General features: G+C 33.4%; 1 protein-coding gene across 5 annotated transcripts in view; it reads left to right on the top strand.

Annotated features, from left to right (window-relative positions):
• The window catches only part of PHIP (PHIP subunit of CUL4-Ring ligase complex), a 192,520-nt gene that overhangs the window by 136,552 nt on the left and 38,222 nt on the right, over window positions 1-17,746 (top strand). For all 5 annotated transcript variants that reach the window (XM_074237360.1, XM_074237361.1, XM_074237359.1 and 2 more), the window contains 4 exons: window positions 11,108-11,227; window positions 15,014-15,121; window positions 15,830-15,954; window positions 16,061-16,143. In XM_074237360.1, coding sequence (XP_074093461.1) covers window positions 11,108-11,227; window positions 15,014-15,121; window positions 15,830-15,954; window positions 16,061-16,143 — 436 coding nt within the window. The remainder of the gene's footprint in view (window positions 1-11,107; window positions 11,228-15,013; window positions 15,122-15,829; window positions 15,955-16,060; window positions 16,144-17,746) is intronic.

Raw genomic sequence — 17,746 nt, 5'->3', positions numbered from 1 at the left:
TGAATTTTGCCTGTATATAATCCTAAATAACATACATTTGCTTATATGTATGTTTATGTAGTTAAATGTAGTTATGATTTTCTGTGTGGTATGTATGTATGTATGTATGTATGTATATATATATATTGTTACTTGCAACTGAAACCTTTCTAGTGTGTTGTCTCCACTATTCAAAAGTGGGTTCCTTCAGATCAGGGATTGTCGTTCTTTTCTATTTGTGTTCCCAGCATTTTGCATATGTTAAGCTCTTAATAACTACATAATTCATTCACTCAGTCATATGCTTCATTCAGTGTTGTAAACTTAATCAAATAGGACTATCTGAATGACTTTACTATGATTTTACCCTTGTTCAATTTGAATTCTGTTGGATCACTTTTTTGATGCTGGTGAACATCTTTGTCATTTTCTAATTTATGCTTCACTTGATGTTTAATGATCAAAATAGGATATCAAAGATTTCACTACATATATATAGTAAGGTATTTTGTGATTTTGACATATTGGCATAGAAAACCCTTTGTTCAAGTGGAGCTTTTAAGATGTCACTTGATCAAATTCTTTTAAGATAGTTAACAAAAATAAGCACATTGGAATCTTAAGTGTTCTCTGCATCTTTCACACAGTTGTATGATAGTTAAGATGTAAAGCTATGCCAAAAGCTTTGTAGTATTGCTTACTAAAGCCTACCTATTATTTGTCAATACACTCACCAGGGATACCAGTGGATATAGAATATTTTCATAAAATTTTATTTCGATTATAAAGTAGACATATTATTTGGTAGTTATTGATGATTTCTTGGTTTCTCTCTTTTTAATCTGATTTCTTCCTCACTATTAGCAACCTCTTTTATATATTTTGATTGTCAGTGCCTCGGGAATTGTCATCTCCACTTCAGACCAATTTGGATTTTGTTTGTTTTTTTTAGGGTTTTTTGCAAGGCAAATAGGGTTAAGTGGCTTGCCCAAGGCCACACAGCTAAGTAATTACTGGGTGTCTGAGACCGGATTTTAACCCAGGTACTCCTGACTCCAGGGCCAGTGTGTTATCCACTGCGCCACCTAGCCACCCTTAATTTGGATTTTTTGCCAGACTTAATTTAAATTGTTTTGCTTACACTGTTTCTGTTTTGTGAAGCAATATTGCTAATAGTCTTCAACTATTCTCAGTAATATTTTACAAACAAGTTTATATTTTGACTGTGAATTGCTTTTAGCTCTCATCCAATTGACATTTTTGATGATGTAAGGCAGTTTTTGAGAATCTCATTTCTTTCAGTGATTTATGCCAGGTAAATTTCTGCCTGAAATTGCTATAATCAGGTTTTCATTTCCTCTTTCTACTTCTATTTCCTCTTTTCATCATCAATAATTCATTTCCCTAGATCAGGTTGGAGCTTTTACAATTGTATGCTATATTCTTTTTTTTTCCCCCCAGCTTTACAATTATAAGTAGTCCCTGAAGTTTCTGTATAGTCTGTATTCCTTATCTTTTCCAATATAATTGTCATCAGACTTTACTGTTTCCTTGTTTACCTGGTACATACTCACTCTTTTTTTTTTAAACATACTCACTCTTAAAATCTACTTCTTAGAGTACCCCTGACTTTATCAAGTCCACTTGATGGTCTCTCCTGATCTCAATCACCTTCAGTTCTTAGTGCCTATGAAAAGGCAAGAGACCATAATCTTGTTTTCCCATAAATTTAAAAACAAATTTTTTTTAAGTTGAATTCCTTTGATATAAGGTTTTGGAATCCAAGATATATAGACAATGAAGAAAAATTATTTTTATTTATATTTGTTTCAGAGGTTATCATAACCAAAGAATTTATCCTGTAACCAACCTTGGTCCCTTAAAAAAAAATTCCAATTATGATTGATGAAATTCCCTGTACTTTTAGTTAGGCTGGTCCTCAGAAATTGGACGTAGTTTGTTTTGGAAGCATCCTTAAAAAGCTTTTTCAAAATGACATATAAAACCTACTTAAAACTTACATAGAACCTAATTGTACTAGAAGTCAAACTGAATAGTCTTCAGTTTTCAGATTTGTTTTTCTACTTCTTTTAGTCATGATACTATGTTCACTTCCAGTTCACTTAGTCTTCTATTCTTTATTCCACTAATCAATGGTCAGTTATTAAATTCCTGTTGTGGGCCAAGGCAGTAGGAATATAAAGACAAAAATAACATTCTTCTGAACTCAAGATGGCTACACAAATCCAGGAGTGACTGTGTGTGTGTGTGTGTGTGTGTGTGTGTCTGTCTGTCTGTCTGTCTGTGTGTACACACGTACAAAGCAATCCTTAGTGGGATTATATTATTTTGAATTTAACAAATACCAACCAAATTAATATTACATAATACATATACGGATCAGGAAAAAAAGTAAAACAGTACGTGTTCTCTATTTTTTTTTTTAAAGATGCCACAATAATACTCTTGTAATGGTGGTGGAATACTAATGAAATACTTGTAATATTAGTGAAATCTCTTGTTAAAGTAATATAGACATTTTACCTACTCTTTCCATAATTGCAAATAGTTTTCAAAATTATAATTCATAATGCCACCAATAGTACATTCATGTGCCTATCTTCCCACAATGTGTCCAACATTAATATTTCTATATTTTATTATGTTTGTCAATTTGTTAGGTATGAAGTAAAATCTCAGGATTGTTTTCAATTTATATTTCTCTTAATACTAATGGTGTGGATGATTCTTACACATGGTTATTAATAGTTTCTATTTGTTCTGAGAAATTTATATTCAGATCCTTAAACCATTTCCCTATTGGAAAATTACTCTTGATCTTATATATTTTTATTAATTGTCTATATATATATCTTGAATATATCTATTCCTTAATAGGTATTTAACATAAAGAAATTTTCCAATTTGACTTTTTCCCTTTTTATCATATAGATCAGTTTTACTTCTAAGAGCTTTTTTTCATGTAATCAAAATTATCTTGTAAAATTGCCTTTATCTTGTGTTTAAGAAAGAATGAATGCATTTCCTATGTGATCTACCACTTTTCTGGTGTTTTTAAATGATATCATCTTTAATATCAAGATCATTTATCCATTTTGAATTTATTGTGATATTCCTTTTAATCTTCTGGTCTTCTTATCATTTATTTGGTAATAAACTCTTCTCTTATTCATAGATCTAAAATATTATTTCTCCCTGGTTAAATTAATTTGTGATATCATTTATTTCTAAGTTATATTTCCTTTTGGAATTGATCTTAATAAATATTAGAGATTTTTACGGTTCAGTATTGTTATCTCTTATTGAGTTGGCCAAGCCAACTCACAAGCAATAAATTTTTTTTGTTCCATTTATTGAGGTCTATGTTTGTGTGGGGGGGAAGGGGCTGCATCCATATGTCTTTTGTTAGAAGGCCACCTGTTATTTTAATGACAATTCTCCTGTGATCCCTTTCTGCTGAATTCTGTTGATAATATACAGAAAAATTGGCTGTTTCTGTGGCATTTTTTAATCCTGTAATTTTGCTGAAGTTGTTTTTAATTTTTTTAAATTTACTCTTCAGTTGTCTTTAGATAGAACATCATAAAAAATGATAGTTTTGGGTATTTTACTTCCTCAATTTCTTTTTTATTATTGCTACAGCAGACATTTCTTGGATTCTGTTAAATTGTCATAGTGATCATTTGTACTCTTGATTAGCTCTTCATCAAATTGGGAAACTTTTTCTGTTAAAATACTTGTCCTAGGTTTTAGATAGATCCTACTTACCAAGTTAAGTGAAAATCTATTTATTCCCAAACATTCCAGTGCTTTTTTAACTGAAATTGGTGTTGGATGTATTCAGTTTCAGCATTTATGAAATTTAATTGTGGTTTCTAATTTTTGTACTAATGTAATCTAATATTTTTTTTCCTTTGGATTGAACCAACTTTGTATTCTATGTACAGATTCAACTTGATTATTTTTAATATGTTGATTTTTTAATGCTGTCTGAGCCGCTCTGTTAATAGTTTTTTAGATTTTTTTAGCATTATTCACTAGGAATATTGATTGGTCTGTAGGTTTTTTTGGGGGGGGGGTTAGATTTTTTTTCAAGGCAATGGGGTTAAGTGGCTTGCCCAAGGCCACACAGCTAGGTAATTATTAAGTGTCTGAGGTCGGATTTGAACTCAGGTACTCCTGACTCCAAAGCTGGTGCTCTATTCACTGCGCCACCTAGCTGCCCTAGTCTGTAGTTCTATAATAGTTTTAGGAATTGAAATCATGTATGTATTGTATAGAGAATTTGGTAGCATTACCTTTTTTTCTGTTTTGTTCCCACCTCACCCCAAAAAGTTTCTGCAATATTAGAATGGATTATTACTGGAACATTTGAAATTATTTGGAAATCCATCTGTCCCTTGGAAGATTTGTGGGGGAACATGGGAACGAGTTCATTTTTGCTAGTTAAAAAACACTTTTTCTGATAGTAGATTCTTCAAGTAGTCTATTTTTTCTTAGGACATTCTGAGAATTTTATATTTTAGTAAGTATTCATACTTTTCATATGAATCAATAGGTTGTCTTGGCATAGAATTGAGAAAAACAATTTCCTTTATTTCCTTTTCAATTCTTTCTTTTGATCGTAACATTGTGATAATTCCTTCTTTTTACTAATTAGATTAATCAGTTAATTATTTTTGCTAATTTTTTCCTCCCCAAAAATTCAGTTCTTAGATTTATATATCAACTTTATGGCTAAGACTAGATACTACATTTTATCTTCCACAAAAATTGTTTGGTCTTAATTCTTGTCCAGATCTTGGGCCTTGTTCAAAACTCAAGTACATGGATATTGAATCAGATGACTGGCCTTGTACCCTACTGTCTGTATGGGTATTTTGTACTTTACTTATCCTATTTTTTTGCAGTTCTGTGCCAGATGGAGGAATTTATATGATTTTTCTTGAATTTTCATTATCATTATTCCTTCTAGAACATTTTTGTAACTTTACAACCTCCTTTTCTATATCATGCAATACTTCCAGTGTACTTCCTAGAATGTTTGCCCCATAGGGAGCAAAACAGATTTAATTTTATACTTTTTTCTTTCTTATTTCTGCTGAGATGTGACTCTGTCCTGATTATGGCCACTCTTTCTAGTACTGATTACACTTTCATCCAAAGCCTTAACTTGTCAGGGAATTGGATTATTCCTATGCCCCATTGTTACTTCTCTGCTTTTCCTCTACCAGGATCATTCAGTAAGTTCTCTTTGAGATTAATTCTAATAGGTATTTATTGATCCCCTCCTCCCTTCATCATTCAATAAATTCAGTCCCTGACTTAGAGTATTTCTCTGCTCTTCAGCTTTTGCCTTTATATAGTGGTGGATTATAGTGTACATGTTACTAATTTTTGAAAAACCCTACCCTCTCATTTTCCTTGACTTCTACCTCTACATCATAGCTATTTTCTCTGACAGATAATGATCTCTCCATGACATACAACTGTTCATCTATTTCATTATTTCTGAAATTCCTTTCTCTGATTCTTTTCATCCCTTATCATTCCTTCTCTCCCTCCTGTCTTTCATCTTCACCAAATTACTTTACCCCTAAGTTCTGTCAGCCAATACCCCTACTTTGGCTACACAGTCTTCCTTTCCCCAATTTGATTCCTAAATGGGTCCATTCAAATACACCTATTCCTCAAGTTCCTTGCCCTTCTAGCATATCAGATCTTGGACTGAAAAATAGCAGCCTTGAATATGACCTTCTACTGCCTTTGCTCCTAATAATGTGCTTTTGAACAGAACCAAAGAAAACACAAAACTCTGCAACTGAGCCCACTGAGTTTGTTTCTATAGCTAAACTGGCCATCACTGTAGCACATTGATCCTTTCCTTTGTTATTGACTCACTCTGTTCTCAACCTTTTATCACATCTTCCACAATTTCCACCCTCTCAGCAGAGAACATTTCCTTAACAGTGAGGCCTCATTTCTCTGAAAAAATTTGAAGCCATTCAGAAAAAGATCCCTTCTTCTCCCATCTCATGTCAGCCAGATACTTCTCCCACTATTTTCTCCTTCACTTTTGACTCACGCGTAGTGTTATCTCTTTTCCTTGCCATGGCAAATAAACCCCTCTACATGTACAAGTGATGCCATTCCGTCTCAACTTTTCCATTTGATTACCATTACCATTCATCACTCCTTTGTCTAATGGCTGCTTCCCTACTGTCTATAAATATACCCCATGTTTCCTCCATAGCTGAAGATGTAAGCTTAATCTCAAAAAAAAAATTATAAATTGAAGAAATACATCAGAGATTGGGTATTCTAAATTATTATACACATTATTGTACCACCAGTCACACAGAAATTTTTGTTGATTCATTTAATAAGTTCTGTCATTGCACATTCAGGAAGTTGACTGACAACATGCCAGATCCCATACAAAATGTTGGAGATATAAAAAGAAGCAAAAAACAGTCCCTACCCTAAAAAGAATTCATAAACTGTTTAAGAAAGAAGTATTTACAAATAAATTCTAAATGGAAAATTATTAAGATAATTTAAAGGGGGAAGGCATGATAAATAAGAAGGTTAGGAACAACTTTCCTTAGAAAATGAGATTTTACTTGGGACATAAATCAGTTGATGGAGACGAGGACTAGGAGCATTTCAGGCATGAGAAATAGAGAAAATGCTACAGTTGAAAGATAAGAGTGTCTTGTTTGAGGAATAGCAAGCAGGCCAGTGTCATTTTTTTTTTTGGAAGTGTACATGGGCGTTTAGTATGGTGCAAGAAAATTGGAAAGGCAAGGAATGATTCTGGGTAAATGGGATGGTGGCACTAAGTTATAAAGGACTTTGATCAACTAATAGAGGATTTGGGGGCGGCTAGGTGGTGCAGTGGATAGAGCACTGGCCCTGGAGTCGAGTATTTGAGCTCAAATCCGGCCTTAGACACTTAATAATTACCTAGCTGTGTGGCCTTGGGCAACCCCATTACCTTGCAAAAAAAAAAAATAGAGAATTTTTTTTTATCCTTTAATAGATTTCAAACTTGAACAGACTAGCCTGAACCAGGTCTAGCCAACCACAATATAGCAGATTTTGAAAATATTTTGAATGTGTTGAGTACTATGGGAGGACAAGAGGGTCCATAGTTTAATCCTTATTATGTATAATGTTCTTCCCCCCCTCAGTTTTATTTGCAAACTTCAAATCATGACATTTGATTATCATTGGTGGTTAAATTCCCTTCTTTCTTTGAATTAGTAAGGAGTCAAGAAAAAGACTAGACCAGTGATTGCACTTCAAGAGTTGGTTTCATTACTGAGAGGTTAAATGATATGCCAGAGAGACTTGAGTATATGTCAGATTAAGACTTGAAACTTGATCTTCTTAGTTTTAAGATTGGCACTATATACACAATACTGCCTCTCCAGAAAAGGCAGAACAAAAACGTAAAGATGAAAACTATAATAAAAAAGACACTAAAGTAAGCAGTAGTTTCGCACTACTGACAACTGCCAAATGTGATTTGTTAAACAACTACTATGAACAAAACAGTGTTAAAAGCTGAGTAAAAACAAAGAATTGATTGCAAAGATGTTATCAGATGACATCATGGAGGGAAAGTAAGTAAAACTACTCAGCTGCTATTTTGTTTCCATATTTTCAAGAAGAATGGACTTAATAAACTGAAAACTAAAGAACAAACAAAATGTAGAAATTGTAGCCCATGATAGATGAAGAGAAGATAATAAAATACCTATGTTCTTTAAGTGAGTTCACCTTCAGACTAAATGAACTACTTGCTGAGATGTAGATTTTTCAGATACCAACTGTTGAAAAATCTCTTGAGAAATCCTAAAGAATACAAAAGATGCCCAAAAAGTCAAGAGGTACAAATTTACCAGTTTTCTGGAAGAAGAGGTTGATTCTAGGAACAATAAATACGAAAAAAAGTTATAAATTTGACATAGATATCTGGCAAAAGTCCAAAATATATTATTAACCAGAAAATTTTTGAGCATTTAGAAAATGATTCCAAGATTCACCTTATCTTTTCTAGACAGATGTAGTGCCAAGCAAGTCTCATATCCTTCCTTTGATACCCAGTTATATTCATAGATCAATAGTTTCTTAAGGTCACTGGATTCCCAAAGGGCTATTCAATTGAGAGCAAGTTCTGTCAGATCCTTTTAGTCTGTAAAAAATCTTCTAGCATGCCAGTTTTCCTAGGAGGAAAAACTTCCAATATCAAACACATTACCATGCTGTTGAATTTTTCAGCCAAAACATTTCTCATGTCAATCAGAAAACCCATTAGTTATCCTCTTTGATAGTCAGTAGAAGTTGTTAAAAGGAATATGCTTGTTGCTAGATTATTAGATCCAAAAAGTATCAATTATTTATACAAATAGGGAAGGGAAGAAGGATTTATTAAGCACCTACTCTGTGCTTGCACTTTACAAATATTATCTTATTTGATTCTCAAAACATCCCTCTGAGAAGTAGATGCTATTATTGCTCCTGTTCTATAACTGAAGATACTGAATCAGGCAGTGGTAAAGTCACTTGCCCTAGGGTCACTTAGCTAGTAGAGTCTGAGGCTGGATTTAAATTCAAGTCTTGCTGAGAAGGATGAAGGAGCTAGGGTTGGAAGAGATGTTAAAATATTGTTTCTTCCAACCTCCTTATTTTACAAATGAGGAAACTGAGAGCTAAAGAAGTTATGACTTATTATCATACAGATGACAACTGAAATTTGACCTTTTTAGCTCTTCTGAGTCAAGGTCCCTGCCTTCAAGGTCTCCAAGCCCTTCTGTGACTCGAGCTTCTTTTCACTATACTATGCTCCTTCCTCTCATTACATCTTTTTTTTTTTAATTTAACATTAAAATAATCTCATATTAGCTAAAGAGCTTTGCCAAAAACAAATTTAAGTGACACCAATATAATATAAATCAATAAATTGGTAAACATTAAATACCTACTATCTGCCAGATACTATACTTAGCTCTGGGAATACAAAAAAAAAAGGGCTAAAAGACTGTACCTCCCCACTCAAGGAGCTTACAATCTAATGAGGGAAATATGCAAATAGGTCAATATTAAATACAAAGCATGCTACATGTAGGATAAATAGGAACTAATTAACAGGAGGAATTTGAATTAAGAAGGCTTTGGGAAAAGCCTTCTGTAAAAGATAAGATTTTAGTTTATACTTCTAGAGAGTCAAGAATGTCAGTTACATCCAGAGAAAATGCTGAGAATTGGAGTGTTTGTATAACAGAGTCAGATAATTCTGGATCAAAGAGTATATATGTTAAGAGTTAAAGGTATAAGAAGACTGGAAACTAAAGAGGTGATTGGATTATGAATTCCAAGCAAAGCATTTAGTACTTGATCTTGGAGGTAATAAAGTCTCTGGCATTTTTCAAGGGGTGGTAGAGTGACCTGCTCTTTAGCAAAATCACTTTGGTAACTGAAAGGAGGGTTAGATTGGAATGGGGAGAGACTTGAGGCAGGTCTCCTCTCCTGCCAGCTATTGTGGTATTCAGGATATGAGGTGATGAGGACCTACACCAGGGCTGTGCAAATCTTATTTTTAAAGTTTTTATTGAAACAATAGACATATTTTGATTTCCTGTGCAGTAACTCAGCTTTGTTCACTAAAGTATTTAGTAAACCCACAGGCAGCAGCCCCTGCAGAACACATGCTGGACAACCCTGACCCTAGGCTAAAGTGATGGCAGTGGCAGAGTAGAAATACATATATTTAAGAGATGTTCAAGAAGTGAAGTGGACAGACTTTGGCATTGGATTGGATATAGTGGGATGAGAGATGGTGAGGAGTTGAGGATGACTTAGGTTGGGAGTCTGAGGGGGAGGACTTAGAGGAAAAGATGAGTTCTGTTTTGGATATTAAACTTAAGTTCCAGATGTCTAAAAGGCAGTTGAAGATGTGAAATGGGAGAGTTTAGGACAGGTATTTGAGAATCATCAGCATAGAGATGGTATTTAAATCCAAGAAAATTGATGATTCCATTTAGTGAAGGTGGGATAGAAAAACAACCTTGAGAGACAAAGCTTGTATTTGAATGAGAATCAAAGGAGACAAAGAAGTGGTCACTTAGGTAAGTAGAAGATAATGATGTACCAAAAATCTAGACAGGAGAGAGTATAAAATATAACAAGTTTTATGTTATTGAGTTAGGTTAATTGGCATTTCAATTTTTTTTTCCTGACAGGTAGAAGAGGGAAAATAATTGACTTGGCAATAATTGACAAGTTTAATTTTTTTAAACATAAGTTTAGTTAGGATAAAGTAGCTATTGAAAGATCGAAATGCTCTATTTTGTCTTCTGTAGCTACATCATCATCATCATCAAATAACTATTATCCAAGGAAAGAGAGAACAGACATGCCTGTCAATAATATTGTTAGCATTATATTAATAGAAGTATTGTATTGAGATCAAAGAAGTAGTAGTCTCTTTATTCTCTGTATTCCTCAGGATGCGTGTACAATATTCTGTGCATTTCTGGTCTACCAAATAAGGTAGATTCAGAGGAGTGATTAAAAGATACAGAAATTTCATTTTTCCATGTAATCCCAACATTGTTAAAATGCTATATTTTTCTTTAAAAATATAAAATTTTCCTAAAGGTAAATTAGAGTTTTGAGTACTGTAGGTGTTTTAGTAAATGCTTGTTTAATCAAAAAAACTGATTCATCCCATAACCCTTCTTTAAAAAAAAAGATTTGCAGTATTTTAATGCCATTTAAAACCTTCAGTATTTCTCTAGGGAGAATGTTTTCTTATCACTACACCATAGATTTAGAGCAAACCCTGGTTTTGAACTGTTTTCTTCATCACTTAAGTAAAGGAAACTGGTTTGTAAATAATTGTGCAGTTTAAAGGAATGTGTTCTTAAAGGTAAAAAGTTTATTTTCAGTATCCCTGTTACAGAGTATTTTTTATAGTGAAGGATAGGCATTTTATATTGAAGAGTTGATATTTCTATTTTCATGAAGTTTCACTGTTTTATGTATAAGTACCTATTTATGGTGATCATATTCACTTTCAAATATTGCTGACTTTTTCTAGAGATTGGCTGTTGGAGAATTGACTGAAAATGGTTTGACATTAGAAGAATGGTTGCCTTCAGTATGGATTACGGATACTGTTCCTCGAAGATGTCCATTTGTACCACAAATGGGAGATGAGGTAGCTTTCAATTTAAGGATTGACCTTTATTTTTAGTCTTTTTTTACACATCTATATTATAATACAAGTTTGTTGATTTTCTTTGTTTAGAAACAGGAAATTTTGTATGAGAAGTGAGAAACTTTTGGTAGAATTTTAAAATTTAAATCCAACCTATCCAATTGGATGATTCTCTGAAAAAAAAAAGACAATTTATATTTTAGTATTACTTAATAGTATTACTTCCTTTTTTAGACCAAAGGGTAGAAGGGTAGATGGGATTGAAACTTTTGCCATAATATTTTCCTCCAAAATGATATCATTTTTAAATTCAATGTATATCTTGAAATAATATTAATTGCTGATACTTAGAAAAGATAAGTTTTTAATTGTTATTCATATTGAATCTTTCAGATAGTAAGAATATCATAAGTCTCAGTCTTTAACAATGAAGAATTTATTTCATGATCTTAAAATTAAAGGCACATTTGTCTCTTGTAATCCTCTGGGTTTAAGAAATATACTGATTTGATTTGAATTCTTATTGAGTAATACTGTAAAAATTCAGGCAGTTTAAAATTACTTTATCCTTTTTACTTAGTAAAAATCTATCATTAAGTCTACAAGCATTTCTTAAGTATCTTCCATGTGTCAGGCACAGTATCAAACACTGAGATAACATAAAGAGTCCTTGCTTTCAAGAAGTTCACAGTCTAATGGAAAGACAACAATACAAACAACTGTATACAAATAAATAAGATAGACATCAGATATATTGGAGATAATCTCAATTGGAAAGAACTAAGATTAAAGAAGACTGAAAAGGGCATTTTCCAAAAATGACACTTAGGGAGATGAAGTTTCTCAAAAGAACTTCAAGGAGGCTAGTGTCACTGTCCCTCAAGATTGTAGGGTAGTCAGTGAGATGTAGGAAATCTGGAAAAATACGAAGTGGCCAAGTTATGATATGCTTTAAAAGCCAAAAAATTTTATGTATGATCCTGGAACTGATAAGGAGTTACTGAGTAGGGATAAGGGAATGATATCTTTTGGTAGCTTAATTTGACAACTGAGTGAAGTATGGACTGGGATAGAGGGAGACTAGAGGAAAGAAGATCAAGGCAGTGTTAGTGTACCCGTTTAGGCTTGAGGTAATGAGGATATAGGGTCGCAGCAGTGTCAGAATGGAGAGAGGGGCTTATTTGGGAGATATTCCAAAGGTAGAAATAACACTAATCTTGACAGCTGTTGGTTATGAAAAGAGAGTGAAGAGTTGAAGATAACATCACTGGGTAGTAACTTTGATAGTAATAGGAAAGTTAAAAAGAGGGGAGGGTTTGAGAAGAAAGAAGAGTTCAGTTTTGGTGTAGAGTTTATGATACTATGTGACATTCAGTTAGAGAACATGAAGATTTTCATTGAATCTGTGGGAACTGATGAAAACCGAATAAAATAGAGAAAATAAAACAGAAGAGAGTTCAGGATAAAACAAGTTTGTTTTTTTTTTAATCTATATTGTCCAGTTTTGTGGTTTCATTATTGTATAAGGGACTGCTAGTATAGAACTTTCTCTAATACAGGTCAGACATTCTGTTCTCCTACTTAGAATCATAGTGACCCTAGGAATTAAATCATAACTACCTTTCATTTTTCATGTATGAGTTTCAGAATACAATGGTTTTGTTTTTATAAATTTGACAGATGTTTCATATTTAACTTGTAGATTTTTTAGGATATATTGGGAATTTTGTGTAATTAACTACTTTAATTCTTAAGGGATCTGTATAGTATGAGAGACAATATATTGAGATACTGTTTCCTATTTAGATATCTAATTTGCAATTACACCAACTAAAAATATTTCTATCAGAATTTTTGAAAATTCATAAGTGTATGTATTATGTTTATATATTTGTTATATATATGTAATTAATAATAACTGATCAGAGAGATAATGTGAATATAGGGCAAATTTTATGGTCAGGAAATTTGGGGTTCTAGGCCTAACTTTAATATTTGATTATGTGAAATGGACAAGTCACTTATCTCTCAGTTTTCCTAGGCTATTATTCTTCAAAGTTGGGGTTGTAAGTTAACCCCAAGATGTGTGTGTAGTCAGTGAAGAATGAGAAAAGAATTCATTTCATTCTTTTCTACAATATAATTATGCCTATCTTGAATTCTCAACTCTTCTTATGTATCCCAACCCCAACCTTTCCTGAGCCAGACAATAACAACCTAACCAATATCCAGATAGTAGCAATAGTAACAATACAGATACCAGTAAGGAAATTCTCCCCCTGTTTAGTCATCTTTTGCATACCACACCAACCCTAGTCCTCCATCCTCTGTGGTCTTGTCACTCTCCTTTCAGAGGGTAGGCTTTGTGCTTTGACATCAAATAAGAGTTCCCTCTCTACCATTTTTATTGGGTAGGACAGAAGGAGCAGGTTGCAGAGTTCCTGACACATAGTAATTATTTCATAAATACTTTTTGACCAACTGACTGGATAATCAGGCAAGGATGTGTTTTGAAAGATTGCAAGTCTCATTATATTCTTTTCCCCAAAATCTTCCCTTCATTCAAATTTCCCTTTTTACTGTTAAAGTCATCACCATCCTTCAATTATCACACTTTCTCAATCTCAGCATCATACTGCATTCCTTTCCTTTACCCATATAATCATTCAGATGCCAAATCTTGTACTATCTCCAATACCCTTTTCTTATTCAAAATGTTCCCTTTCTCTCTATTCTCATGGTAGCTCCCACCTAGTTCATGTCCTTATCACTTCTTGGGGCAGATGGATGGGGTAGTGGATAGAGCACTGGTCTTGAAGTCAATAGGACAGGAGTTTCAATCCAGACTCTAGACACTTACTAGCTGTGTAACCTTGGGCAAGTCACTTAATCATTGTCCTAATTCATTTCTGACCACTGCACCCAAATGACTCTGGAGGAGAAAGTGAAGCTAGTGACTTAGCACAGGACCCCCTCACTCATATCCAATTCATGTGCTTGTCATGGTATCACTTCCCCGATATCATGGTCTTCTTTGAGAATGAAGGACAAACCAATTCTTGCCTAGACAATTTCAGCAACCTTCTAATAATTGATCTCCCTGCCTCAAAGTTCTCGCTATTCCAATACATTCTTTATTCATATTGCCAAAATAATTTTCCTAAAACATAAGTCTGATCTTATCAATCTCTTCCACTACCCTCAGTAAACTCCACTGTCTCCTTATTATTTCGAGGATCAAATATAAAGTTCTCTTTGTCATATAAAGCTCTTCCTAGCCTTGCTTCTCCTACCTTTCCTCTACAAACTATGATTCAGTTACACTGGCCTAATTTGCTGTTCTTGTAGCAAGACATTCTGTTCTATGCTTTTTCATTGGATATCTTTCATTCCTGGAATAATTTCCCTTTTCCCTCCTGAGGCCTCTTAGTTTTCTTCCTTTCCTATAAAATTTATCTCCTATCCCTTCTATTGTCTTCTCAGCTACAAATGTATTCCTGAAGTTTACTTTACCTGTACTCAGTATTTATCTTATCTGTATCTAGTTAATTGCTCTCCCTTCCCCTAAGGTCTTGCTTTGTGTCCCCCACACTTAGTATACTGTCTAGCACATAATTATTGCATGCTAAACCTTTAAACTGATAGACTACTGTGGCTATAATTAAATAGTGACTGTATAAGAAAATGAAATTTAACAGTGCACTCATGGAGTAGTTCATTGTTTTAGTTTAATGATCTACAAATTTTGCAGCTATAAATGATTTATTTTGTTATTCTTTTCCTTAGGTTTACTATTTCCGACAAGGACATGAAGCATATGTTGAAATGGCCCGAAAAAATAAAATATATAGCATAAATCCAAAAAAACAGCCATGGCATAAAATGGAATTGCGGGTATTGTAATGTTTCTTTTATTTATTTATTCTTACTTAATTATTCTTTTAAAAAGTTTTGATTCAGGCTTATTAGAAGAAATAATTTATGGAGCAAAAATGATTTTGTCTTTGAGAATAATTAGCACTATTTTTTGTCTTGAAACTTTAAAAATTGATTTTTTTCCTTTTGAGAGATCATTAGACTTTACTAGTAAAAATAATGGTCTTATTTATTGACCAGTATAATTTATGATTAATACAAAATGTGTTAAGATTCATTTTAGATGAAAAAAATTTAATTCATTTTATAGCTAAAACTTAAACTTTTATATGAAATAAATTTTTCTAGAAAAACACATTTTGAAAGTCAGCATAGCATATTGGATTGAACATTGAAGTTGAAGTCTGGGTAAAGACCCTCTTCCCACAAAGAGTAGAATTTGTGACCCTACCAAATCTCTTAACCTCTAAGTGCCCTCAAGAACTCTGTAGTAACCATAAGAACCAAGGTATTTGTTGATCTGATTTGGTGGAGGTAATTTCCTTGCCAGAATTTCCCTATACTAATGAAATTACAAATCCATACCAAAAAGAAAGTAATTCAAGAAACTCACAATATCCTCATTTCACTGGTTTTTTAAAAAATACTAGCTTAGAAAATATTAAACTTTAAATCAAAACATTAAGTTAAAAGCATGTTTTTCTTGTTTGTTTTTCTCCCCTTTAGGAGCAAGAATTAATGAAAATAGTTGGCATAAAATATGAAGTGGGTTTGCCTACACTATGCTGCCTTAAACTTGCTTTTCTAGATCCTGATACTGGTAAACTGACTGGAGGAGCCTTTACAATGAAGTAAGGGACATTTAGAGAGGCAAAAGTTTTCAAAACTTTAAGAACTATATTCAAATTATTGTCTTTAATTAATTTACTTATTTTTTGTTTTTATTTTTCAAATTAGGTATCATGATATGCCAGATGTTATAGATTTTCTAGTCTTACGGCAACAATTTGATGATGCAAAATATAGGCGATGGAATATAGGTAGGTGCATAATTTGCAAAAACAGAAAGTATTTTATATCCACTAAATAACCTCAAAGGGCACAGGATAGATGAGTAGAAATACTAGAGGTGCATAATGTTGCTATCTTTATTGCTTTTTTTTTTAATTAGCTAAATTTTTTTACATAGATCTCTTCATTGTCAGACATGGTATATTTTGAAGTGATTGGTGTAAAATTGAAGCATTGATTTACCAAAGAGAAATAGCACTTCCTTCCATTAAGGATCCAGCATACAGTCAATAAGTATTTTGCATGCTATTGATTATTTTCTCATACCAGGGAGGAGTTATACAGTTCCACTCATAACTGAATCTTAAGAGCTGGAAAGGAGCTTATCAGTAGTCAGCAAGTGTTTAAGTTGTTATTTTTTTCCTAGGCATTGTGCTGAGCTATACAAACAAAAGAAAAAGCAGTCCCTGTCCTCAAAGAGCTTCCATTGTAATGGGACAGGACAACACATATAAAGGGATTAGAGGGTGGCAAAGTTTGGAGAGTCACAAGTAGAGCCAGAGAGATGACTGGTCTATTACTCTTCCTCAAATTCAAGGTTCTGGGGGCGGCTAGGTGGCATAGTGGATAAAGCACCGGCCCTGGAGTCAGGAGTACCTGGGTTCAAATCTGGCCTCAGACACTTAATAATTACCTAGCTGTGTGGCCTTGGGCAAGCCACTTAACCCCGTTTGCCTTGCAAAAACCTAAAAAAAAAAAATCAAGGTTCTGGAAAGAACTTAACAATGGGAGAGTTCTGCCATAACCCCAAGAGGGGAATATTACAGCAATAAGACTACATCTGAATCATGGTCTAAGGTTATCTAATTTAGTACCATCATTTTATAAATGTTTTGGTGAAGATTATTTCAAGGTACAGAACTGAAAATTCTTTCCCAGTGTACTTGGCAATGTCCATGTATTGACCTAAAGATTTGTCTTTACTCTTGGTTCTTTTGTTGATAATAGTTATTATTCTTATATTCGTGGTCGAAACTGTAAAACTATAACAATAATAAACCTAACAATAGGGTAGTATCATGAGCTAAAAGTTTTTAATAATAATAATAATGTTTGTACTTAATTACCAAAGAAGCATCAGGGAGGTGATGCCATGACAAGCACATGAATTGAGATTTGAAGGATGAGTTTCCAAGTCACCAGTCTCATTTTCTTCTCCATAGCCATCTGTATCCAGTGGCCAGATATGAATCAGCAGGAATGGAGATGGCCCTGGATGCAAGGCAGTCAGGGTTAAGTGACTTGCCCAGGGTGACACAGCTAGTAAGTGGCGAGTGTCTAAGACTGGATTCAAAGTCCTGTCCTCCTGACCCCAAAGCCAGTGCTCTAGCCATTGTGCCACTTAGCTGTTCTAAAAGCAGGTCAGAATGAAACCAAATTTAGGAACTGAAATTTAGTCAGAATAAAATTTCTACATTTGAGTCTATAAGAAAATATTATTTGCAATACTTTTTAGTAAGAACAGAATGAATATGCTTCCTTTTTCCCCCCTCAAAAAAATCTTGGCTTACTACTTTTTCATAGCATGATTTGAAGGTCTATTTTGTAAGTAAATTTATTTTGATACTTGAA

The sequence above is a fragment of the Macrotis lagotis genome, chromosome 5, assembly GCF_037893015.1.
Source record: "Macrotis lagotis isolate mMagLag1 chromosome 5, bilby.v1.9.chrom.fasta, whole genome shotgun sequence".
NCBI classification, from domain to species: Eukaryota; Metazoa; Chordata; class Mammalia; order Peramelemorphia; family Peramelidae; genus Macrotis; species Macrotis lagotis.
This window is presented reverse-complemented; position numbering and strand designations above follow the sequence as displayed.